This window comes from Pseudophryne corroboree, chromosome 6 (assembly GCF_028390025.1).
Source record: "Pseudophryne corroboree isolate aPseCor3 chromosome 6, aPseCor3.hap2, whole genome shotgun sequence".
Classification (NCBI taxonomy): Eukaryota; Metazoa; Chordata; class Amphibia; order Anura; family Myobatrachidae; genus Pseudophryne; species Pseudophryne corroboree.
The window spans coordinates 33,194,530-33,221,109 of NC_086449.1; the positions used below are offsets into that span (position 1 = coordinate 33,194,530).

A 26,580-nucleotide genomic window follows, 5' to 3' on the forward strand; every position below is an offset into this window, starting at 1 on the left:
GGTAAAATCTTAGGTCTGGGGGTGGGGCGTAGCCCCTTATAGGGAGCGAGCACACGTGCCCAGCGTGAATGCGCATGCCCAGCAGTGCACGCATGCTCCCGTGATGCACGCCATGCGCATGCACGAATTCCTGCGCGCCCACTACCCGCAGCTCTGTCCCCGCTCCCCCAAGGCTGTGGGAAGGTAAGTGAAAGTTTTCTTTCACTATACCTTTCCAGCGATCCGTCGGGAGGCTTGCACCTAACCCACCAGCTGTTGCTAGGTGGCAAGCCTCCCGACGAACAAAAGATGTGCAAGATGGAATTGTCTTTGGACCCTCCCACCTTCCCTTGTGTTGTATATCTTGCCTCTTATTGAAACTGGTGATAAACAGAGTAGCCTGCCTCTGAAGGAGATGGTATTTGTTAGATGCTGCTGCTGCTGTTGGTGCTGCTGAAGGCAATATATCTACCCAGTGGGCTGTCACAGTCATGTATATTTAGTTTGCCCTGTCCTGCTTGTCCACATATCTGTGGTTAAGTGGACAGTGGGTACAATGGTATTTCGGAAGACACTATTAAGGTTTTTGTCTGATTGTGGGTTTTGGATGTCTCCGGACTGGTGTCAGAGACACTGATTCTCTGGGTAGTATTTTACTGGAAGCTGGGAGGCCGGAGATAGTGCTTTTGCATAGAATGGAATAACCCTTGGAGGTTACGAGGTTATGGGTAAAGCTAGTACCAGGAGGTGGAGGAGACCTAGAATAGAGGGGAGCAGAGTGTTACCTCAATGGTGCTGACTCGGGTGGTATCAGAATTATGACACTGGATCTGGACTGGAGTGTGACCTGACTGGAACCAGACTGGGGTAATCAGACTGAAACTGGACTGAAGTGCAACCGGACTGAAGCCAGACTGGAGTGTAACTGGACTGGTGTGCAACCAGACTTAAGCCGAAGTGGAGTATAACCGAACTGGAGAGCAACCTGACTGCAGTGTGAACGGACTGGAGCCGGACTGGAGTGTAACTGGACTGGAACCAGACAGGAGGGCAAATGGACTTGAGTAATGCTTGTATAGCCGGATTTCCACAGTAATACTCAGAACAGAGACTAGAGTCTCACTAAAGGAGCGCAGCTGCAATGCTAAAACTGCAGTGTGAATATGGAACTGGCACCAGAGTCCTGTGAAGCAGGAAGCTTTATACCCTCAAGTGAATCTGGATTGGCTGCAGGAATCAGCTGACTCACAACCTGACCAGGATTGGGCTAAACCCGGACAGGTGACCTGAAGCAAGATGGCACCGTCCACACCACACGTCCCGACAGGCCAGAGTAATGGGGAATGCTGCAGCAGTAGGACTCCTCTCTGCCCTGTGCCCTATCACCGACCACCTCCGGGAAAAGTGCTGCGGCTGAACAGAACGCTCACCATTAGGGCGAGCACACCCAAATAGTCAGCCAAACAGGTAAATGCCAAGGCCTAGGCCAAGACACCCTGGTAGCCGTGACAACTTTTTTATTCAACGTCCTTGTACATACAATTGCTTTCTTGTAAAGTGGAATCTAGGTGGGATTTGGTAGCGGAGACACAGGACCTCATTTAACTGTATAAAACCCAGTGCATTAATGGCAGATACTGGACGCACATCTGATACCAGCATAACTGTTATGGCGTCGGTAATACGCTGTGCAACTGGTTGACTGCTGTCATATTTGCTCCCTCTTGAAAAGGATTTTTTAACAATCAATTGTTCTGTTATGCTACTACAAGTAGTCTTCCTGGTCCATGTCTGGGAAGAAGATCCACTTACAGCAGCAGTAGCAACAGGCGTAGTACTCAAGGATCCTTCTTAGGAATCCCTGATAGGAGAGGAGTCAGTCACACTTATGAAATTGGATGTACGACTACTTCCAATCATGATTGAGAATATTGATGATGAAGGTGTTGGTAGTGGAGATTGCAGGCCTTTGGATCTAACAGAGGGCTAGGTGGTGCTGGACTGGTTGTTACGTTTTTAGCCAGAGTTTCTGAATTTTACAAAAACTTTGGATGAATGCGCTGCAAGTGACGTAACAGGGAGGAGGTTCCTAGATGGTTAAGATGGCTTGACATTTGTTGTCTGGATTTGGGTAGAAATAATTCCACACATAAGAGGTGCCTTCTTTTTGTCTTTTGCCCCGGCATGACAATGCGTTTTTTCATATCATGGGCAACAACTGTTGCCACTGGTGCCTGATTTACACAAACAACATCCTCATCATCAACATCCTCGGTATCATCATCATCATCATCATCATCATCATCAGTGTCACAATACGTGTATGATACACTCTGGTCTGACCTGCAGTGTCACAGAAAAATAATAGTATACACTTGAGTTAAACACCCCCCAAAAATTATATATTTTTTTTAAAATATATATTTAGATTTTATTTTCAGAGCATCTCTAGAATGGCAGAGCAGTACCTTGACGGAGCAGCCCCAGTACGTGTATGATATATGATTACAGTACACTGTATGAATACACTAATTATACAGCAGCTCCTTTATGGAGAGAGTTCCCCTGAACACAGCAGCCCCAGCTCCTTGATGGCGCACAGCACCCCAGGAGGACACAGATACCCCTTTAGCAGCCCCAGCCCCTTGATGGACAAAAACACACCACCCCTGGGTAGACACAGAAGTATCACGTCCGTTCACTACAACCTCCTCAACCAAAGTAAAATGGCGCCGATCACCGGGGACTCATATAGAATCCCAAACCCGCAAGAATCCAAACAGCAGGAGGATGACGTTTTGCCTCGATTTGGGATCCGAATAAAGCAGGAAACACGAGCTGGACTCGCATCCCACCTCGTGTCGCAGTGTTCGGGTGGGTCTGGATCTCGGACTCGCTCATCTTTAGTTGCATTGCGTTGCGACTAAGACTTATTTTAGCAAAAAATAAAATAAAAAAAGACGCCTGATGCTAGAAGATTCTCACACGACCTTGCGTGCCAAGAGGAGCTGTTTGGCGTGACTGCAGCAAAGATACATGAGGACATATCTGTACCTGATTCATTAGGTTATATTTTCTAGTGTATTCTTGATATATTTCTTAATTAGTCTAATTAGTCTAATTTCTATCTTAAATTAGTCATGAGAATGAGGTGACATTGGTCCTGTGCAACAGTAAGGAGGAAATGGGCCCATAAATAGTAAAGATATTTTGCAGACTCTGTTTTGGTTTTGGTTTCTAAATCATTGTTATGTTTTGGTTTTGGCAAAAACACCCTCAATTCAACCACCCTCATTTATTTCCGCTCATTTCCAGTAAATATTCACAAACTTTGGCACCAAAAACAACAAGGGAAGAACCTACGTGTAATCCAAAAACATGCAAGATCCATTTTTTTAAATCTGAAAGACATACTTGCAGAAAGAGCAGACCAGGAGCCGGATGTAACGACTCCTGAGTTGGCCGGAGGTGCGGGTTCCCATCCGAACTTGGACATTTATTTAAAGCGCCAATCATGTACAAGTCAAAACCATGCCTTCTAAATGACTGCGGCTTTAAAAAAAATGTCCACACTTCCGGCCAACTCGGGAGTCGTTACATCCGGCCCCTGGGACTTGGTTCTACTCGTATCCCCAAAAGTGACACGAGCTGCAAGAGGCAATCTCCACCAGCTCTGGGCTCAGGGCCGGTTATTGCCCTTTCGGCGCCCCGGGCAACATTTAGGGGCGTGGCTTAACATGGGGCGTGGTCAGTCACGCCCCCATTTGTAGCGCCGCTGGGGAAAAAAAGAAAAAAAAAAGTATACTTACTGTACCCCGCTCCTGTTTCCAGACCCTGCAGACCGGCGCCGCTCTTCTCCTCGGATCTATGGGAGAGACGTCAGTCATGACGTCTCTCCCATAGCACAGCATAAGCGCTAGAGGTCAATTATGACCCCTAGCGTCTATGCCACAATGCTGTGCGGTGCGCGATGACGTCATCGCGCACCGCACACCAAAGGTCCTCTCCATGAAGGGAAACTAGACGCTTAGCGTCTGATTCCCTTCAGAGCGGGGGAGGACCAGCGCCACGAAGGGAAACCAGACGCATAGCGTCTGGTTCCCTTCTCACAGCGGGAGGGGGGGCACAGCGGGGGGACACTGCTGGGGCGCACACTGACAGTGGAGGATCTTGCCATGGTGCGGCGCCCTCCGGATGGCGCCGGCGCCCTCCGGAAGGCGGCGCCCCGGGCAAAAGTCCTGCTTGCCCGTGGCAAGATCCGCCACTGTCTGGGCTACAGCTACAGCTAAAAACAATTCCATTTGCATGCTAAAAATATATGTTTGATTCATCAATGATCTCTCTGCCCCTAACTCATTATAATGATCACACTTAGAGGCACATTTCTTATCATTATTTTTACTAAAAAAAAAAACAACAATTTTTTTTAGTATCACAATGTATTAAAGGGCATTTGGAGCAGTTTTCATGAAAAACTGCTCCAGACGCTTTGTCATTTTTTTTTTAGTAAGCCACATCGCATTCCTGATACTTAAAATGGGAAATGCGATGTGGCCAAATTTACTGGAAAAAAAAATATGTAAAAAAAACACCGCAGTGTACCCTGTGATAATCTCACCAGCTCAGGCTGGCAAAATCACAGGGCAGCACTGCGATCTTCCGCAGATCAGTGTTTGAAGCTGATTAGTGTTTAAAACTAAAAAAAAAAAGTATAAAAAAACCCCAAAACCATACTTACCCGTCCAGAAGTCGGTGATCGGTGCTCCTCTGCTGCTGCCGGGTGCTGAGTCCCCCATGTGCTGTGCTGTGACTCCCGATGCAGTAAAGTGATGCTGCAAAGCAGCAGTGCACTTTACAACACCGGGGGTCACCACAGCGCACAGGATCCGGCTCCCGGCAGCCCTGCAGGAGCTGCGTGGACCAGCTCCCTGGAGTTGTAAGTATATGGACCTGCAGGTGGGGTGCGTGCGGGGGGGGATAGTCACGACGGGGGGCGCGACCCGGCGGTAGCAGGGGGATGTGCTGCAAGACATCAGGGTATTTTTCCCAAAACAATACCCCAATGATGTTGCGGAGTGTCATCGCAGGGACAAGCTCTGTCCCTGCATGCGATAATTGATACATCCCTATGATGTAATCAATTATCGCAATGCGATTATGGGTGATTTTATAATGGTGATAAATAGACTCCTTACTGTCTATAACCTGACACAGATAATTATGGAAACTGAAATTGTTACAGCCATCTCATGCTTTTTCATATTTTGTTAGTACTGTATCTAGAATTACAGATTTTCATACCTGCAACCACTAAATCTGTACCACGTGCAGATCCACGAATGGGACCTCTTAGCTTTGTCCGTACCTCACAGCAGTACCGGTAACTGTCAGATGACGTCACTTCTCTTACTCGTAATGAGAGGTCCTCAGGGAAATTCACTACTGACCAGCGTCCAATTTCCTCAATCTTATTATCCTCCATCCATGTCTTAATGATACCATTGTCAGAACACAGGACGTTTGCTCCCATCCTCCAGGTGACCGCGCGTATATGATCAATAGATTTATTATGAACATAACACGGTATAATTACATCTTCTCCCTCTGTAGCAGGGACAACATCCGTCTGTTCTACAAAGATCTGATCTACGGAGAGAGTAGAAAATAACCATATAGTATAGAGATGTGAGCAGGTGCCGTGTTTTGGTTCCAAATCTTCATAATATTATGGTTTTGGTACCAAATATCAAATCATTTCCAGTCAGTTCTGACCTCACAGCTCACAATATTGATTTCCCCAATATTGGCCACAGGCTGCAGTGAGCTGGCTGGTTGCTAAGCGACAGAGCAGTGGCACAAACACACGGCAGTGCACACCTATGAAACATTGCCACCACAGCAGTGGCAGACAGGATGGCAGTTTAATAGACTGTAGTGTAGATAGTGTACAGTCAGGGCTGGTTCTGGCGCTCTGAGCGCCCCGGGTGGCAATAGGGGCGTGGCTTCGTACAAGGGGCGTGGTCATTTACGCCCCCTGTACAGACTGAACTGATGTGCGGTGCGCGATGACGTAATCGCGCACCGCACAGCAAAGGTCCTCTCCACGAAGGGAAACTAGACGCATAGCGTCTAGTTTCCCTTTGTGGAGAGGACCTTTGCTGTGCGGTGCGCGATGATGTCATTGCGCACCGCACAGTTAAGGACCTCTCCATGAAGGGAAACTAGACGAGTATGCGTCTAGTTTCCCTTCACAACGGGGGGGGGGGGCAGCGGCCAGCGGCAGCAGTCGGGCAGTGGGGGGCACACAGCAGCAGCGGATCTTGCCCTGGTGCAGCGCCCTCCGGATGGTGCCCTGCGCCCTCCAGAAAGGCGGCGCCCCGGGCAAAAGTCCTGCTTGCCCGTGGCAAGATCCGCTACTGTGTACAGTGATCATGTACATTGGGTCTCACACATTTTTTATTTATTTCATATGGTCAGCATTGACCATATAGTAGTCCACCAGTGGATTTGGTAAGTATGTAATTGTTGTATATGTAATGTGTGTCCTTTTTTTTTTTCTTTACAGTTAATCTATACAACCGTTGATGTGCAACTCCTGTCTTTATTTTAATATTTCCTTTACAGCTGGTCCATAGGTGTCAGTGGACCCTTAATGTCAGGGCATGTTCCACAAGTGCCTGACTTGCTAGTACCTTTAGTCCACCTGCAAAGAATATTAACACTTTCAACGCCATATGCTCTCCCCTTCCCTCTTTAGCACCATGCATAGTATTTTGATTACAAAAACTTTTGTGAGAGGGCTTGGCCATACCTCCCAGATTTGGCTACACCCTCAGTACCTGGGTCCATCTGAACTCTGTTGGCACTGTTAGCAACAACTGTCTCCCCTGTGCACTGGTTGCACACTTTCTCTTCCCCTCCCATGGTTTTTCCTGGCACTGTTGGTGTGTACACAGCAGAGGTGTAGAGATGTTGGCTGATAACATCCTAGGCAGCACCTCCCCTGTATACAGTAGTGGCTCTTGCCAAGGGCAAGCAGGTTTTTTGCCCAGGGCACCACTGCCCCAAGGGCGCCGCCACTGTGGCAAGAGCCGCTACTCCTGACCCCCGCAACCCCCCGCTCCCCGGCTGCAGCGGGTGCCATGGGCTGTGTGGGCGCCCACTGCAGCCAGCTCCAGTGACAAACACTAGAGGTCTTAATTGACCCTTAGTGTCTGTGCGGCGCTACTATGGGAGAGACTTCATGATGTCTCTCCCATAGTAGAGAGGAGCTGGCGGTCGGAGACAGAGGGCAGCGCAGCAGGAGCGGTAAGTATTGTGTGTGGTTTTTTTTATGTGTGTGTGTGTGTGTGTGTGTGTGTGTGTGTGCGGCGGTACTGGGGCACAGCTACTAGAGGTACTGACACAGCTACAGGGGGCACAGCTACTGGGGGCACAGGGGCACAGCTAGGGGGCACAGCTACCAAAGGCACTAGCACAGCTACTGGGGGCACTGGCACAGCTACAGGGGGCACAGCTACAAGGGGCACAGCTAGGGGGCACAGATACAGGGGGCAAATCAACTGGGGGCACAGCTACAAGGGGCATATTTACTGGGGCAAATCTACTGGGGACACGGCTACTGGGGGCACTGCTACAGGGATCACAGCTACAGGGGTCACAACTACTGGGGGCACAGCTACAAGGGGCACAGCTAGGGATCACAGCTACAGGGGTCACAACTACTGGAGGCCCAGCTACTGGGGGCACAACTACTGGGGGCACAACTACAAGGGGCACAGCTACAAGGGGCACAGCTACAGGGGTCACCGCTACTGGGGGCACAACTACAAAGGGCACAACTACAAGGGGCACAGCTACAGGGGTCACAGCTGCTGGGGGCACAACTACTGGGGGCACAACTACTGGGGGCACAGCTACAAGGGGCACAGCTAGGGATCACAGCTACAGGGGTCACAACTACTGGAGGCCCAGCTACTGGGGGCACAACTACAAGGGGCACAGCTAGGGGGCACAACTACAGGGGGCAAATCAACTGGGGGCACAGCTACAAGGGGCACATTTACTGGGGGCAAATCTACTGGGGGCACAGCTACAGGGGGCACATCTACTGGGGGCATAACTACAGTGGTCACAACAACTGGGGGCACTGCTACTGGGGGCACTGCTTAATGGGGCAAAGCTACAGGGGGCACAGCTACAGGGGGCACAGCTACAGGGGGCACTGCTACAGGGGTCACAGCTGCTGGGGGCACAACTACTGGGGGCACAACTACTGGGGTCACAACTACAAGGGTCACAACTACTTGGGGTCACAACTACTTGGGGTCACAACTACTTGGGGTACAGCTACAGTGGGTACAAGTACAAGTAGATAACTGTGGCCATGCTCCTTCCCTATGGATAAGCCACGCCCCTATTTTTGGGCTCGCCCCTTCGGCGTGCACCAACTCTGTTTTACCCGGGATGGGGGGGGGGGGAGGAGGCACCGCAGGAAACTTTCGCCCTGGGCGCCACAAGGTCTAGAACCGGCCATGCCTGTATAGTAGCTTGTACATGAACTCCTGCAATTGTAACTTAGCACACAACTCTCTGAACTCGACATAATGCAGCATGAGTAACAAACAAGAATAGTGGAGAAGGCTGGAAGTTAGAACTAAGGAGCAGGTAGGGAGAGAGGAGGAGTATAGATAATGTTCAATAAGGTCAAATTACATGGAAAGAGAAGAATGAAAGAGAAAGGAGAATAAAGAACAATCAGTAACATGCTGTACGGTGAGGCAGAGCCTTTCCTCTCATACTAACATTTGTGCCAGAGTTTTGGCTGTATAAAATATCTGAAAAATAAAAAGAATATGTTTGAAATATATTCTTTGTATTATTCTTATCATTTTTATAGCCAAAACTCTGGAGTAAAAAGTCTATGGCAAAACATTTCCAGCAATATTTACTGCTGTACCTGTGTATAATGCCCACATGTATTTACTGCTGCACCTGTGTATAATCCCCACATGTATTTACTGCTGCACCTGTATATAATGCCCACATGTATATAGTGCTACACCTGTGCATAATGCCCACATGTATATACCGCTGCACCTGTATATAATGCCTACGTGTATATACTGCTGCACCTGTGTATAATGCCCACATGTATATACTGCTGCACCTGTGTATAATGCTCACATGTATATACTGCTGCACCTGTGTGTAATGCCCACATGTAAATACTGCTGCACCTTTGTATTATGCCCACATGTATATACTGCTACACCTGTGTATAATGTGTGCAAGTCAAATTACTTTCTAACAAATATTTAAAGTGCCAGCTCTAATATATACTGTGGACGCCTGTGCATCTTATTACCATGTGCTATGAATGTGTGCTATACATCGCAAAACACCACATCCCATAAGGGAAAACAATACACCAACACATTATCTGAGTTCCAAAGCTCATTGATGTATATATTTGTTATTAAAAAGATATGTATTCAATATATCACAATGTACAGTGTATATATAGTTACATGGTTACAATTTACACAGTAAGCAGTACATACAAGGCCAGCAATACAATTACCATCTCCCTCAATGCTCACTATGCTCCCCCTCCATGCTCACAGCACAGTATCGGCAGAAACCCATCTCGATCAGTGTCTTGGACAAACAGGACAGCCAGCTCTGAGTGTGTGATCAGCTATACACTGAGTCTGTTGGGGGCTTGCACAGATCTCTTGTTATTGGTCTAGGCGAGGGAACTTTCTCATTCATGATGAGTCATTGGTCAGTTCATATGCAAGCAATGTCCAGCCTTGATGGTGTAATTACAGGAGATAGCCACTGGTACTAAGCTGCAAACATGCTGTCTTCCAGGAAGTTCATTGTTCTAATAAGAGTGACTTTAGCTTTCATACATTTAATCATATCTATGCATGGCAATGTGCTACAACCTAATGACAGGTATCAAATTGACACACACATTAATCTGGTTACTTTGACACCAAGCACGACATGTCCATCTTGCTCCGCTCCAATAATACACACACATGACGTTACTCCATTTTATAATTTAAAACCTTATGATGTCTGGTGCTTGATATGTTTAAATGTATGTGCTGTATGAAATATGTGTTGAATCTATCTTTGTGGCATGTCTGTGTAAATGTGTATGTTACCATATATTGCTGTGCACGCTGTGCGTATTCACAAGCATAGCGACTCATAATGTGTGGAGTCTGTATGTTCTCTCTATGTAATATTTTTGACTTCGACAAATGCCCACATGTATATACTGCAGCACCTGTGTATAATGCCCACATGTATATACTGCTGCACCTGTGTATAATGCCCACATGCATATATCGCTACACCTGTGTATAATGCCCACATGTATATAATGCTGCACCTGTGTATAATGCCCACATGTATATACTGCTGCACCTGTGTATAATGCCCACATGCACTCATTGGCTCATATATTGCGTATAACTGTGGCTCTAGTACTAGCCAGTGCCTCCTGATCCATTTACCTCACCGCTCGTCCCTGAAAACAATTATGGTTTGAAAAGGAAGAGGAGGATGGAGGAGGATTAAGCAGGTAGGTAGAAAATGTAATACTGTTGGAAAACACTGGAGAAGAATGAAGGAAAAAGAGAAGGAAGCATGAGGGGTGTAGCCCCCGACAATTGATAACCACTGTACAGTATGATTAGAGCACTTTCCATGGTTCAAGTAAAGGAATCCTACAGACTATTCTACTGTGTTGGGGTTAAGAAGCAGATGAAGTGTAGTTGAATCAGAGTGAAAAGGCTGCTGGATACAAGTATCTTATTACACAGCTACTTACCTGACTTAGGGGGACATTTACTAAGCAGTGATAAGAGTGGAGAAGTGAGCAAGTGGAGAAGTGCCCATGGCAACCAATCAGCACTGTAGTAACATCTAGAATTTGCATACCATAAAATTATACAGAGTGGTTGATTGGTTGATGGGGCAACTTCTCCACTGGCTCATTTCTCTATTCTTATCACTGCTTAGCAAATGTCCCCCTAAGTCAGGTAAGTAGCTGTGTGGATATCTAGCCATATTACTTTCTATATTGTATGGCAGTCTATAGTGCTCTCTGCATTTTAAAGCTGTCTCTCAGTTGTTCTATTAAATGGCAGTCACAAGGGCAATGTCTATTTTTTAATGGCAGTCAGCAGAATGCTGTCTTGGTCACTGAGATGGTGAGCACTGCCTAAAAGAATAGCCACACCACTTACATGATGGTCAAGCCAACTCTGGTGGTAGACATTGGTTCTTAAAAGGTGCACTAAGAATGCAGTAGTCTAGTGCTTAATCAGGCCCTCTGTTACACAGACAGAAGGGAGATATGAGATAAGACTGATGACTTTTACCTTTGAAGTGAATGATTGTTCCGTGACGATTTTGCCACATTTCATGCCTTCTTTGATTATATATCCTGACCCGGCAGCAGAACATGGGGCCATCTGTCTTCCTCAGGTTCTGGATTGTGATAGTCGCTGTCCTCTGTTCCTGGGGGTTTCCCACCAATGAGATCCGTCCTGTGTAGTCATGTGTCCAGCCTTCTGTGTTGTAGTAAATGAAGTCAAAATCCCCACACGGACTGGTCCTTCCCTGTCTCCAGTACACACTGACCTTGGTGGAGCTGTCCCCGTCTTCTGGATAACTGAAGTTACATGGAAGTGTCACAGACCCTCCTTCCTCCACCATTATCACGCCTGGTTGTTCTGTGCAATATGCTTTTTTCAATTCACAATATGTTTCTCCTAATAATAATAATAATAATAATAATAATAATACCATTAATTATTAATTTCTAAAAGTGCTATAATAAGCAATTTCTTAAATCACATTCATTTTATTGTTATACCTTTGATAGTATTGCTACAGTATATCTAATGCTAAATTAACATTTTTCCAGGATTGGAGGATTATTAACCCCCCCTAAACTTGCCACATTGACAGTTTTGCTGTGTTGTTAAGCATATAACATTTTTGTGCACCCCAATACATTTCATAATACGTTTTTGTGAGATTTCTTAGATAGGATGTTGATATAAACATTTTACTTTTAAAACATAACATTTTCCCTGTGTATCTTAGTAACATTGGGGGGGTAATTCAGATCTGATCGCAGCAACAAATATGTTAGCTAATGGACAAAACCATGTGCACTGCAGGAGGGGCAGATATAACATGTGCAGAGAGAGTTAGATTTGGGTGGGGTGTGTTCAAACTGAAATCTAAATTGCAGCGTAAAAATAAAGCAGCCAGTATTTACTCTGCAAATAAACAAAATATCCCACCCAAATCTAACTCTCTCTGCACATGTTACATCCCCCCCCCCCCTTCAGTGCACATTCAGACCTGATCGAAGCACCAATAGCTAACAGATTTGGTGCTGCGATTATGTCTGAATTAGGCCCATTGATCCATTTAAAAGCAACCCTAAAAACGAATTGTATAATTAAGTTACATATTAAATATAAATTCTTTATGTGAAGAATTATGAAGGTATTGGTATCTATCTTATCGATCTTACCTTATTATAAGGGCACGGTTATGCCCTTATATTAAGGCTGACTCAAATAAACAGCATTTTCCCATAGGGATTGTCTGAGAGGGGGCATGGTGTTTAAGGAGCTACACATCAAACGTTATTGAATATACTGAGCTAGAATTTGACATGGGCACGTAGAACTGTTGCTCGGTGCTGCATGCCAACATTTTTAGAAAAAAAAAACAAAGAAAAATGAGAAATTTGAAATATTATAAATTTGTAAATGTCAGCGTTTTTCTTCCACTTCCTATTTAGTCAAAAGTGTTAGTATTCAACTTTTTTGTAGAGATGAGCGGGTTCGGTTTTACTCGGATTTACCCAAACTCCTTATTGGCTATCGGACGTCACGTGTTTTAGATAGCCAATCAGAAGAATCCAGAAAATAAGAAATGGTGATAATTCTGGTGTAAAGAACCGAGTAAATCCTAACCTGCTCATCTCTACTTTTTTGACACATTTTTTGGGAAGGCATAACTCAGGGTAGAGGATGATTTAAGACAAGGGGTTTGTTTTGATAGATACAGTAGATCTTGCTTCAGATCAGGGCCTTTTGAGGTTAAGGTTTTTGAGAATGATACATTTTTTTTCAAATTTTTTGGGAGGGATGTACTCAGAGTGGCTCCATTTAAGAGCACCAATAAGGCCAACTTTTGCCCCGCTTAGAGGATTTCCCTTATGATTAGCAGATTAAGTTGCTGTATTAATGTTATTAAAAATAATTGGGGGGGGGGGGGGACTCCTGGTGGGTGGGGCATCCAGCCACTGCTGCATCTTAATGAATCTCCCTGCAGTGGCTTGAAACATCCAAGCCCATCCTGCTTATACTTCAGATTTATTGAGGAATCTTTTATATGTTTACAGAGAACTCATAGTGAGGATCGATTTGAGGCCACTATTGTTGGGAACATTTATTTTTCACCAGAGTCTGGCCACCATCACTGATGGTCCTCATGGCAGCAGGGAATGCCGTAAGCAGTGTTCCCCCACCCAACCTCAGTGAACTTCCTTGTCGGCTTCCCTACTTGCGTCTGGCAGAACTGACATGGGCAAGTGGTATTGTGTCCCGCCGGTGACATTGAAAAGTACAGGCGAGGCAAATAGTGACTACTGAGTCTCCCTTAAACCCTTTTCTGAACTCATATAGCACCCGGTGGTGCAGGAGGAGAGGTGGAATTGTGGGACCAAAGCCATGGTGGACACACTTGATGGACGCTTATAGAGGCAGGAACTCCATACTACAGAGGAAACGTGGAGACAGTGGTGCCGAGAGAGGGAGGGAGAGGGTACAAATTACCCAGGCCCAGGTCTGATGGAGGGGTCCAGTGAAGGTCCACTAGGGGCCCAGGCCTCCTCCCCTTACCTGGTAGCAGCAGCTGCAGCTATTCTCCTCAGCAGAGCACACTCTGCTGTGCACTGTACAAATGCTTAAAATACAATTTTTTTGAGTATTTTTTTCTAAGGGTACATAACCACACCTCCTGGGATTAAGCCACACCCCTTGAAAATTATCTAGGCCCAGCCCGGCTCTCGACTGCCCTGCATGGAGAGATCTGTACTGACACACACAGAGGCAAGTGGTGCTGCACCCTTATTCATAATATTGCATTGCAGGGGAGTGGGAGAAAAGGGCACTGTTGCGGTGGTAGTGGAGGCCTGGTGCCTTACAGACCCCCGAAGCCCCCACCTTGACTCTTGTGAGGCCTGAAGTAGCAGTGGAGACATGGAACAAGTGGACACAGTGATTGCCACCGGCGAATGCCCACGGCTGGGGTAGCACTGTCCTGAAGAGGGGAGGAAAGACACGGCCCTGTATGGGAGAAATACCTGTGGCACACTGGACGGAGGTACGGGTCCTTAATTGTCTTCCACACTTCCATCAAGCCGGTCCTGCCTACATCCCGCTGTGGAACCTGAACCTGGAGGCCTGCTGAATCCTGATGCCATGGCTCCCATTTTTGAACTGCGTAACACCTGCTCTAGTGCCTGCATTGGGGGGGATGACCGGTGGGCAGAGCACCAAATGAGCTATCTGACCACAGCTGGATATATCAGTATTTCTACCTCATACGCCCTGTTTATTCTTTCCCCCTGTCCATGTCCACTCATACCCTGCTATATCCTCAGTGCCCATAAAACTGCCTTATTATCACCAATTTTGAGCTACCCCCTTTTAGAACTGCATTTACCATATAGCTCTACTCTTGCCTTGTTAGTATCTATTGACTATCTCCTGTTGCAGTTATATCTACTGGAGGCAGCTTGTTTAATTTTTGGGCTTTACCATACAGTCCTTATCTAAACTATCCATTCTACAGCTGGTCCAGAAGTGCAATTATTGTGCCGGTAACCTTTTGGTCCATATTACATATAATTCTTGCTACTTCAAGGACAAGGCTATATTTTGTTGTATTCCATTATCATCCTAATGCAAGGACTATTCTGGAAGCATTCACCATGATTAGTATAGTCCTTTTTGAATAAAGTCAGTAAAGATTCTCCTGAAAAGTACTTGCATGTATAAGGAATGTGCTTTCCTTATATTTTTGCCTAGCTATTGCATATATCAGTATTAGGCAAAGGAGATTTAGACCTTACACTTTATTTGATCCTTTCCTGCCACCTATTGGGATTTTAAAGTTTTACTGCTCCTAGGTATATGCAAAATGTAATTTCATTTACAGCTTTACTTTAGACAATCATAAACTCAGTTACAATTATATATATTGAAAGAGTGTGGATTTTTCTTTATACTGGCCATTGTGGTACACCTATAAGTATCTTTACAAATTTCATTTCACTGTTTTCAGTAGCTTCATATAATTGAGACAGAGAAGGGAAAGGGGGGACATGATAGAAACTTTCAAATATATCAAGGGTTTTAACAGTCCAGGAGGGAAACATTCTCCAAATGAAGAGAAGCAATAGGACACGAGGACATGCACTGAGACTGGAGGTGGGGGGGAGGTTCAGGGGAAATTTGAGGAAAAATTACTTCACAGAAAGGGTAGTGGACAAGTGGAATAGCCTCCCATCAGAGGTGGAAGAGGCTAAGACAGTAGAGCAATTTAAACATGGGATAGACATAGGGATATCCTTACAAAGAAATAAGGATCAAACAAGTTTAGAGATAAAAATAATGTAAAAAAAAGGGGGCAGACTAGATGGGTCAAGTGGTTCTTATCTGCCGTCAAATTCTATGTTTCTATGTCAAATTCTATGAGGCATATAATAATATGTAATAATAACATATCTCACTGTTACCTTTCATTGGTGCCACATAAAACCTGCAAATATCTAGTGACTAGCCTATAGATCTAGTCTAAATAACACCAGGTCTTTTCCTTCTAAATATAATCACTTATAAAAAAAATGTAGCTTATATATGCCTTATATAGCAGTCGCTTCTGGGGATTTATTACATGTGTAAGTGATTTGAAATGGTATTCCCTGCCAAGGTGCTGAATTGTACACATCATTATACTCTGGTGATCTGTTTTCTAAAAAGGTAAGGGATACATTTGTTGATAAGACCATGGATGGTTAAGGCTCCCTTTCAGAAGTTGGCCCCTTTCTCACCAACACACTCTGACCTGGGGTCTTTTGAACCGCAGGGAGACAAATCGACCCCTCTCATTGCAAAAGAAATATCAGACTACATGATGTCTCTTGTGGAAAAGAGGTTTAAGGACCTCCAAATGCAGTTGGAGGCTGGTTTAGCCAGGATCGATTCACTTGCCCCCTCAGCATAATAGCACTAGAAACACGAGTGATTGATGCAAAGGATCACATATAGGCCTGCAAAATTGGGATAGACGCCAATGATAGATTAATCCAAAACTATGAGAAAAAAAAAGATGATTTAGAAAACAGATTCTGTCAGATAATGCTATGCTTTGTCTCCCTGTACTGTACTTTGTATGGCGCTGCAAAACACATGTGGCGCCTTATAAATAAAATGTAATAATAATAATAATAAGTAGTGAGGGAGTAATCATCGTACTACTTGGGGCTGGCGGCCATAGATGGAGATGAGCCTTGACCAGCAGGAGAAAAAGCGGGTAAAGATGGTCTTTGAGTAGGAGAGAGCTGCAGGTGAAATGTGAGAAGAGGACTTAGACAACAAGAGGGAAGAGGGTCCTGCTCTGAAGAGCTAACAATCCAGTGGGAAGGGTCGACAGACAGATGACATGAGGTGCAAGAAAGCTGGAGGTAGCCTGATGGCAGAATGTAAGCAAAGCCGAGATGTTCAAGACATGAGGCAGGGGGATGGAGGAGCAGCCTCAGGACTATGAACAATCTTTCAAGGGTGTTAGGATGGGTCAACAGGAACTAAACCTGTCAGCATTGGCTGATGATCTCCTTCTCTACATTGGTGACCCAGGACAAACCCTCCCATTTATACTGGACAAAATCAATCTTTTTGGTTCAATATGTGATTTGCACATTAATTTGGAAAAGTATTCTGCAATGTCACTTGAGCACACATGTGGGCACCCTCGATGGGCTGGGCGATTTCCTTTCCAATGGGCCAAACATTACTTTCCTTATTTAGGAATCCTTTTACTGCATAATCTGAAAAAACCTATATAGGTTAAATATCAAATGGGCAATTGCCACGCTCACTGAGGATGGAAAAACATGGGAACGTCTACTACTATCCTTTTTAGGGAGAGCTAATCTACTCAAGATGGCGGCAATTCCTCATTTATTGTATCCTATACAATCACTTGCAAAACTCTTGACAAAGGCTGATGCCCTCCAAATTAACACAATAATAAATTTTTTTATCTGGAATGGAGGTTGAGCTAGAATAGCTGTTATAAAACTTAATCAACCAAAATCCAAAAAGCCAAAGTTCAGTAAAAAGAACCAAAAAAAGAAATTTAAATGGTCTGAGTAGAAACGTAAACTTGCCAATATGCCATTTACGACATGGAGTGGCAAGGAACGGCTGAGGCCCTGGCTTATGTTCATGACTAGTGGTTCAGCTTCACATGACGATGGACGTAGCATTACAGTGATTTTACCAATTAATATCAGTGATTTATAATTATTACAGTGATCTTGCCAATTTTTTTCCAGTGATTTGGACATAGCATTACAGTGATTTTACTAATTAATATCAGTGATTTATAATTATTACAGTGATCTTGCCAAATAATTCCAGTGATTTGGACGTAGCATTACAGTGATTTTGCCAATTAATGGCAGTGATTTATAATTATTAATTACAGTGATCTTGCCAAATACTTCCAGTGATTTGGACATATAATTCCAGTTGGAATTAGTCATGTAGCTACCTCATTGCACCTCTTTGACATATTTGCATGAGGTGCTGTTTGGGGCCTAGTTTTTGAAAAGTGCCATCCTGTGTGACACTGCCGTATGAATCCAGGGGTGCTGCTGTATTAGTCCTGGGGTTCTGCCATATAAGTCCATTAATTGCAGTGACTGGAGCATGCTGGAGATGCTGTCAGTGGACCGAACAATTGCGGCCCACTCTTGACATTCAGCCACTGCGTGACACTACTAGATGGGCCAGGTGGTTGTGTCGCTTAGCTTAGCTTAGGTCTACAGCAACCTCGGTGCACCTTTTTTTCTTCTTTGCATCAAGTGCTGTTAGGGGCTTTTTTTATATCTGCCCTCCTGTCTGCCACTGCAGTGCCACTCCTAGATGGGTCAGGTGTTTGTGCCGCCCACTTGGGTCGCTTAGTTTAGTCATACAGTGACCTCGGTGCAACCTTTTGGCCTAAAAACAATATTGTGAGGTGTGAGGTGTTCAGAATAGACTGGAAATGAGTGGAAATTATTGTTATTGAGGTTAATAATACCGTAGGAGCAAAATTACCCCCAAATTCTATGATTTTAGCTGTTTTTATGTCCCCCCCGCCCCCCCAAATAATCCACATCCAAAATAAAAATTAAAGCACGAAAGGGTGGTTTTGGCAAAACCCAGCCAAAACCAAAACACGAAAGTGGTATTTGAACCAAAACCAAAACACAAAACACGAAAAGTGCCAGCCGCACATCTCTAGTTAAAATTATACTGCATAACAAATTATTACAATATTAGGTGTCTTGTCTTTACTTTAATATTTTCTTTACAGGAGGACTACATGTGACAGCAGGCCTTAATGTCAAGGCATGCTGGCATTCCAGGGATGCCTTACTGGGACCTGTAGGCTGCCTTAAAAGAACAATATTAACATACCATGAACCACACACTGATTGTCCTCCTGCAGTGGCATTATCCGCCTTGCTGGTTTGATGAAAAATAGGGAACCCGATGCTAGTTTTTCCACCTACCAGATCAGTCTCAGGGGTCCAGAACTGGTTTTTGAATTTTTTGGAAACTCCAATGTATGTGCAGGAGATGTACGGGACTTGCAGAATATGTGCAAGGGATGCACAGGACCTGGGGAATATGTGCAAGGGACATATGATACCTGGGAATATGTGCAGGGGATGCACAGGACATTGACAATAAGAGGACTAATTAATATGAAAATGTATGAGCACTCAATTAATTTGAACAACTGGGTTGAGCAACATGGGATGAGGCAATATTATGGCAAATCCCCTCTTTATTTTTCTCATCAGTTCCACCACCTGCATCCAAGGTCATCATGGCTCCTGTGATTTCTGGTGGTCTCTTTTTCCATGTTCTGGAGTTTCCGTTTCTCCTTACTTTATGCTACCACTTGAACTCCTTGCTTTCTATATGCAGCACACAAGACTCATTCTTGAATACCATATCAGGCATTAAGAACTTGAAGTAACTTTTCCAAAATTAATATACTTCATCTTCACTCTCCTCAACTACATCAAAATCAAGCAACTTAATTTCCTAAGCCTTCTCTTGCTTAAACCTCTTCAAGTCATACCTTTTGGCCAACTTCTGCATGAAACATCTTAAACCTTCAGCCTTGAAGCACTGTACTGGCCATTGACATACTTCAATGGTAACTCATCTTCTTTCAAAGAGCCCCTAACATTCTGAGTGTCGTTAGCATCATAACTTTCAGACTTTAGCTTTATATCAGATGATGTAGTAGCATTGCCACTCTCATATTCCAGACTCTTTTGTCCACATACCATGCTTGAATCTATATTCCATTGATCCACAAGCTTCATCTCATGATTTTGTTGGCTATATGCCATATCAATAAGGCTCATATCTCTCGGATCTTCTTGAGCATCCGCTTTTTGGACCCTGAAAATATGATGAACAAATTGAGCATATTCCATCAGCACAGGTTGAAATTCACTCTGTACAATGGTATTTATTTTCAGATTCGGTATAGCTGGTTTACTTGCTAAAAGCTTTGTAGTGTTAGACATCTTCACTTCCTCTCAGACAAATTCCGCTGCATTGCAACTTCCATTCTGGATGCACAAACACACGGATTCACATTCAGGTGCCTTCACAATACTGTCAATATTAACCTTCTGTAAGGTTCCACATTCCACTACAAAATTGTGTGACATGGTCACAATTAAGTATAACACTCAGTTTACATGGCGACAGCAGAGTCTCACCCTTGGAAGCCATCAATATCTCTGTAGACTTCTGTACATCCAGTTCCTTTGTCTCAAGGAATAAACAATCAAAATCTGTATTCATCAGTTCTTTATCATCAACTTTAGATACAGCTTTATAACCAGGAACTGTAACCCTTTAGGACTTCACACCTTCAGCTATCACTGTAAGCTGAAAGTCACTGCAAGGTATCTCATCCACTTTTACAAGACAGTGTTTTAGAGAATTTCCTAACTTTGTACTTCAGTCCCTCCTTGCACACTGTAACATTTAATGAAGACATCTCCATTCAGTCAAATTGCTGCTGACAGATTTTATCCTTCTGGAAAATTTTACTTTGTTCAACCAAATTACTGTTTGTCTGTTGTTCATGATTCAATTTGCTTCTGTAGCATACCATTATACATGCCAGCCTTTGCATGATTATCCTGTAGTAACTGCTCCTTTTTTTGTATTCCTGTCAGATTAGGTTAATTGAAGACATTGGAGGCCATTTTGTGTCCAGAATCCCATTTCTGAGTGTTATCCAACTTATTTCCTTCATCTGCTTTTCCCACTTCCACATGTAATTTTTCTTGAGTTTCTCTTCCAACTCGGTAATTTTTCCACTGGCACTTTCCAATTTGTTCTCAGACTGCAGAACATTGTTCTCCATATCTTCAAATTCAGTAGGTCTCAGCTTTTGTCTAGCTATTTCACACTCTGCCAATTCTAATTTACACTGAAGTTCCAGTTGTCTGGTATTAATTTCCATTTGAAAATATTGCAACTGGTTCTGCGTACTTAACAGACATTCCTCAAGGTTCTCACTCTTTCCTTACAATTTTTCAGCAACACCATCTGCATAGTAATTTTTTTTTCTCCAAAGCTTCTCTTTGTTCTCTTGCTTTTTGCAGACTTTTCTCCAGAAATATATTTCTTTCTGTCAGACACTCTAAATTTGTTCTGGCTGCAGCCAAGTTGAATTGGAGTGCCTGTATTTTCTCTTTAAGACTTGCCTGAAAACAAACTACTTCCTTGATTTTTATATCACAGTCCTCAAACAATTTCTCTGACGTCCTAGTGGATGCTGGGAACTCCGTAAGGACCATGGGGAATAGCGGCTCCGCAGGAGTCTGGGCACAAAAGTAAAGCTTTTGGACTACCTGGTGTGCACTGGCTCCTCCCCCTATGACCCTCCTCCAAGCCTCAGTTAGATTTTTGTGCCCGACCGAGCAGGGTGCAATCTAGGGGGCTCTCCTGAGCTTCTTAGAAAAAGTTAGTTTTAGGTTTCTTATTTTCAGTGAGACCTGCTGGCAACAGGCTCACTGCATCGAGGGACTAAGGGGAGAAGAAGCGAACCTGCCTGCTTGCAGCCAGCTTGGGCTTCTTAGGCTACTGGACACCATTAGCTCCAGAAGGACCGAACACAGGCCCAGCCTCGGAGTCCGGTCCCAGAGCCGCGCCGCCGGCCCCCTTACAGAGCCAGAAGCAAGAAGAGGTCCGGAAAATCGGCGGCAGAAGACATCAGTCTTCAACAAGGTAGCGCACAGCACTGCAGCTGTGCGCCATTGCTCCTAAGGCACACTTCACACTCCGGTCACTGAGGGTGCAGGGTGCTAGGGGGGGGCGCCCTGAGCAGCAATAAAAACACCTTGGCTGGCGAAAATACACCACATATAACCCCCAGGGCTATATGGATGTATTTTAACCTCTGCCAGAATACAGCAAAATGCGGGAGAAAAGTCCGCCGAGAAGGGGGCGGAGCCTATCTCCTCAGCACACTGGCACAATTTTCCCTCACAGCTCCGCTGGAAGGACGTCTCCCTGACTCTCCCCTGCAGTCCTGCACTACAGAAAAGGGTAAAACAAGAGGGGGGGGGGCACAAATTTGGCGCAGTAATAATAAAAACAGCAGCTATAAGGGAAAAACACTCTTTATAGGGTTATCCCAGTATATATATAGCGCTCTGGTGTGTACTGGCATACTCTCCCTCTGTCTCCCCAAAGGGCTAGTGGGGTCCTGTCCTCTATCAGAGCATTCCCTGTGTGTGTGCAGTGTGTCGGTACGATTGTGTCGACATGTATGAGGAGGAAAATGATGTGGAGGCGGAGCAAATTGCCTGTAATAGAGATGTCACCCCCTAGGGAGTCGACACCTGAGTGGATGGGCTTATGGAAGGAATTACGTGACAGTGTCAGCTCTTTACAAAAGACGGTTGATGACATGAGACAGCCGGCTACTCAGCTTGTGCCTGTCCAGGCGTCTCAAAGGCCATCAGGGGCTCTAAAACGCCCGTTACCTCAGATGGCAGATACAGATGCCGACATGGATACTGACTCCAGTGTCGACGATGAAGAGACGAATGTGACTTCCAGTAGGGCCACACGTTACATGATTGAGGCAATGAAAAATGTTTTACATATTTCTGATAATACAAGTACCACTAAAAAGGGTATTATGTTTGGTGAGAAAAAACTGCCTGTAGTTTTTCCTGCATCTGAGGAATTAAATGAAGTGTGTGAACACCCCCTAAGGTGGATAAAGCGCTCACACGCTTGTCTAAACAGGTGGCACTACCGTCTCCTGATACGGCCGCCCTTAAGGAACCTGCTGACAGAAAGCAGGAGAATATCCTAAAATGTATATACACTCACACGGGTGTTATACTGCGACCAGCAATCGCCTCAGCCTGGATGTGCAGTGCTGGGGTGGCTTGGTCGGATTCCCTGACTGAGAATATTGATACCCTAGATAGGGACAGTATATTACTGACTATAGAGCATTTAAAAGATGCATTTTTATATATGCGTGATGCACAGAGGGTAAGTGCGCTGTCCATCTCTGCCAGAAGAGGGTTATGGACGCGGCAGTGGTCAGGTGATGCGGATTCCAAAAGGCATATGGAAGTATTGCCTTATAAAGGGGAGGAGTTATTTGGGGTAGGTCTATCAGACCTGGTGGCCACGGCAACTGCTGGGAAATCCACATTTTTACCCCAGGTAGCCTCTCAACATAAGAAGACGCCGTATTATCAGGCGCAGTCCTTTCGGCCCAAGAAGGGCAAGCGGGCAAAAGGCTCCTCATTTCTGCCCCGTGGCAGAGGGAGAGGAAAAAGGCTGCAGCAAACAGTCAGTTCCCAGGAACAGAAGCTCTCTCCCGCTTCTGCCAAGTCCTCAGCATGACGCTGGGGCTTTACAAGCGGACTCAGGCACGGTGGGGGCCCGTCTCAAGAATTTCAGCGCGCAGTGGGCTCACTCAAAAGTGGACCCCTGGATCCTTCAGGTGGTATCTCCGGGGTACAAATTGGAATTCGAGACGTTTCCCCCTCGCCGTTTCCAAAAGTCTGCTTTACCGACGTCTCCCTCTGACAGGGAGGCGGTATTGGAAGCCATTCACAAGCTGTATTCCCAGCAGGTGATAATCAAGGTACCCCTCCTGCAACAGGGAAAGGGGTATTATTCCACGCTGTTTGTGGTACCGAAGCCGGACGGCTCGGTGAGACCTATTTTAAATCTGAAATCCTTGAACACTTACATACAGAGGTTCAGATTCAAGATGGAGTCACTCAGAGCGGTGATTGCGAACCTGGAAGAAGGGGATTATATGGTGTCTCTGGACATCAAGGATGCTTACCTCCATGTCCCAATTTACCCTTCTCACCAAGGGTACCTCAGGTTTGTGGTACAGAACTGTCACTATCAGTTTCAGACGCTGCCGTTTGGATTGTCCACGGCACCCCGGGTCTTTACCAAAGTAATGGCCGAAATGATGATACTCCTTCGAAGGAAGGGAGTTTTAATTATCTCTTCAGAAAAAAGGGGGAAAAAGTTCCTGCGCACTGGAAAGGGTATAAGACACACCTTCTTTCGGTGTGTTTGAAACCTTAAATTAATTCTTGTGATTATATGCAAATAAATTTTATCAAATAAATCTCTCCACACTGATATGTACAAATACAGATATTTCTCCTAAATTCTGGAGAAAATGTGTAGACCACCTTAGTTGCGGTTTTTAAATTTCAACATTTGTCTTATTTATCGCAAATGGAACACAAGAAGAAGTCTTGTAAAAATATCTTGAAGTATATAAAGTCCAATCAAAGTCCAGTAGTCTGAATCAAATAAAAAAGCAATCAGTCTCTTATCTGGTATCCTCCTCAATGTTTGTAGTAAGTCGTCCCCACCATATATGATTCCTTGTCTAGCTCCTCAGTTTGGGTACATGCAAAACAAATAACAGGGAATCATGGTGCAGACTTCTACAAATTTATTCAAAAAACAATATTTTACACTTAAAATGCGTACCACAAAAGACCTTCCAGGAAGGCACAGAAAATAGCATATAGGGTGTTTTTGAAGCTCCCCCTATAGAGCTGTACCTTCACCAGGTCCTGGGCAGCCAAGAGCACCAACGCGTTTCAACCAATCAGGCTGAGAGATTTATTTGATAAAATTTATTTGCATATAATCACAAGAATTAATTTAAGGTTTCAAACACACCGAAAGAAGGTGTGTCTTATACCCTTTCCAGTGCGCAGGAACTTTTTCCCCCTTTTTTTCTGATTGTTCTTTTGTGATTGGTGTAGTCACTTAAAAGTTCCAGCAGCCAGTTCATTAGCAAGGATCGCAGGTGGTACTATTGTCCTTTTTATTTAATTATCCCTTACTTGGACGATCTCCTGATAATGGCAAGATCCAGGGAACAGTTGGTAGTCGGGGTAGCACTATCTCAAGTAGTGTTGCGGCAGCACGGTTGGATTCTCAATATTCCAAAATCGCAGCTGATCCCGATGACACGTCTTCTATTCCTAGGGATGATCCTGGACACAGTCCAGAAAAAGGTGTTTCTCCCGGAGGAGAAAGCCAGGGAGTTATCCGAGCTAGTCAGAAACCTCCTAAAACCAGGCCAAGTGTCAGTGCATCAATGCACAAGGGTCCTGGGAAAAATGGTGGCTTCCTACGAAGCAATCCCATTCGGCAGATTCCACGCAAGAACTTTCCAGTGGGACCTGCTGGACAAATGGTCCGGATCGCATCTTCAGATGCATCAGCGGATAACCCTGTCACCAAAGACAAGGGTGTCTCTCCTGTGGTGGTTGCAGAGTGCTCATCTTCTAGAGGGCCGCAGATTCGGCATTCAGGACTGGGTCCTGGTGACCACGGATGCCAGCCTGCGAGGCTGGGGAGCAGTCACACAGGGAAGAAATTTCCAGGGCTTGTGGTCAAGCCTGGAGACATCACTTCACATAAATATCCTGGAGCTAAGGGCCATTTACAATGCTCTAAGCCTAGCAAGACCTCTGCTTCAAGGTCAGCCGGTGCTGATCCAGTCAGACAACATCACGGCAGTCGCCCACGTAAACAGACAGGGCGGCACAAGAAGCAGGAGGGCAATGGCAGAAGCTGCAAGGATTCTTCGCTGGGCGGAAAATCATGTGATAGCACTGTCAGCAGTGTTTATTCCGGGGGTGGACAACTGGGAAGCAGACTTCCTCAGCAGGCACAACCTCCACCCGGGAGAGTGGGGACTTCACCCAGAAGTCTTCCACATAATTGTAATCCGTTGGGAAAAACCAAAGGTGGACATGATGGCGTCCCGCCTCAACAAAAAATTGGACAGGTATTGCGCCAGGTCAAGGGACCCTCAGGCAATAGCTGTGGACGCTCCGGTAACACCGTGGGTGTACCAGTCAGTGTATGTGTTCCCTCCTCTGCCTCTCATACCCAAGGTACTGAGAATTATAAGACGGAGAGGAGTAAGAACTATACTCGTGGCTCCGGATTGGCCAAGAAGGACTTGGTACCCGGAACTTCAAGAGATGCTCACAGAGGACCCGTGGCCTCTACCTCTAAGAAGGGACCTGCTCCAGCAAGGACCCTGTCTGTTCCAAGACTTACCGCGGCTGCGTTTGACGGCATGGCGGTTGAACGCCGGATCCTGAAGGAAAAAGGCATTCCGGAGGAAGTCATCCCTACCCTGATCAAGGCCAGGAAGGATGTGACCGCAAAGCATTATCACCGCATTTGGCGGAAATATGTTGCGTGGTGCGAGGCCAGGAAGGCCCCAACGGAGGAATTTCAACTGGGGCGATTCCTGCATTTCCTGCAAACAGGAGTGTCTATGGGCCTAAAATTGGGGTCCATTAAGGTTCAAATTTCGGCCCTGTCGATTTTCTTCCAGAAAGAACTGGCTTCAGTTCCTGAAGTTCAGACGTTTGTCAAGGGGGTGCTGCATATACAGCCTCCTTTTGTGCCTCCAGTGGCACCTTGGGATCTCAATGTAGTTTTGGGGTTCCTCAAATCACATTGGTTTGAACCACTTAAATCTGTGGATTTAAAATATCTCACAGGGAAAGTGGTCATGCTGTTGGCCCTGGCTTCGGCCAGGCGCGTGTCAGAATTGGCGGCTTTATCCTGTAAAAGCCCTTATCTGATTTTCCATTCGGACAGGGCGGAATTGAGGACTCGTCCTCAGTTTCTCCCTAAGGTG

At 45.3% G+C, this 26,580-nt stretch overlaps 1 protein-coding gene across 1 annotated transcript in view; it reads right to left on the bottom strand.

Annotated features, from left to right (window-relative positions):
• The window catches only part of LOC134934789 (uncharacterized), a 63,818-nt gene that overhangs the window by 24,939 nt on the left and 12,299 nt on the right, over window positions 1–26,580 (bottom strand). The window contains exons 2-3 of the mRNA XM_063930147.1: window positions 11,382–11,774; window positions 5,281–5,625 (exon numbers count right to left, since the gene is read on the bottom strand). Coding sequence (XP_063786217.1) covers window positions 5,281–5,625; window positions 11,382–11,718 — 682 coding nt within the window. The 5' untranslated portion in view covers window positions 11,719–11,774. The remainder of the gene's footprint in view (window positions 1–5,280; window positions 5,626–11,381; window positions 11,775–26,580) is intronic.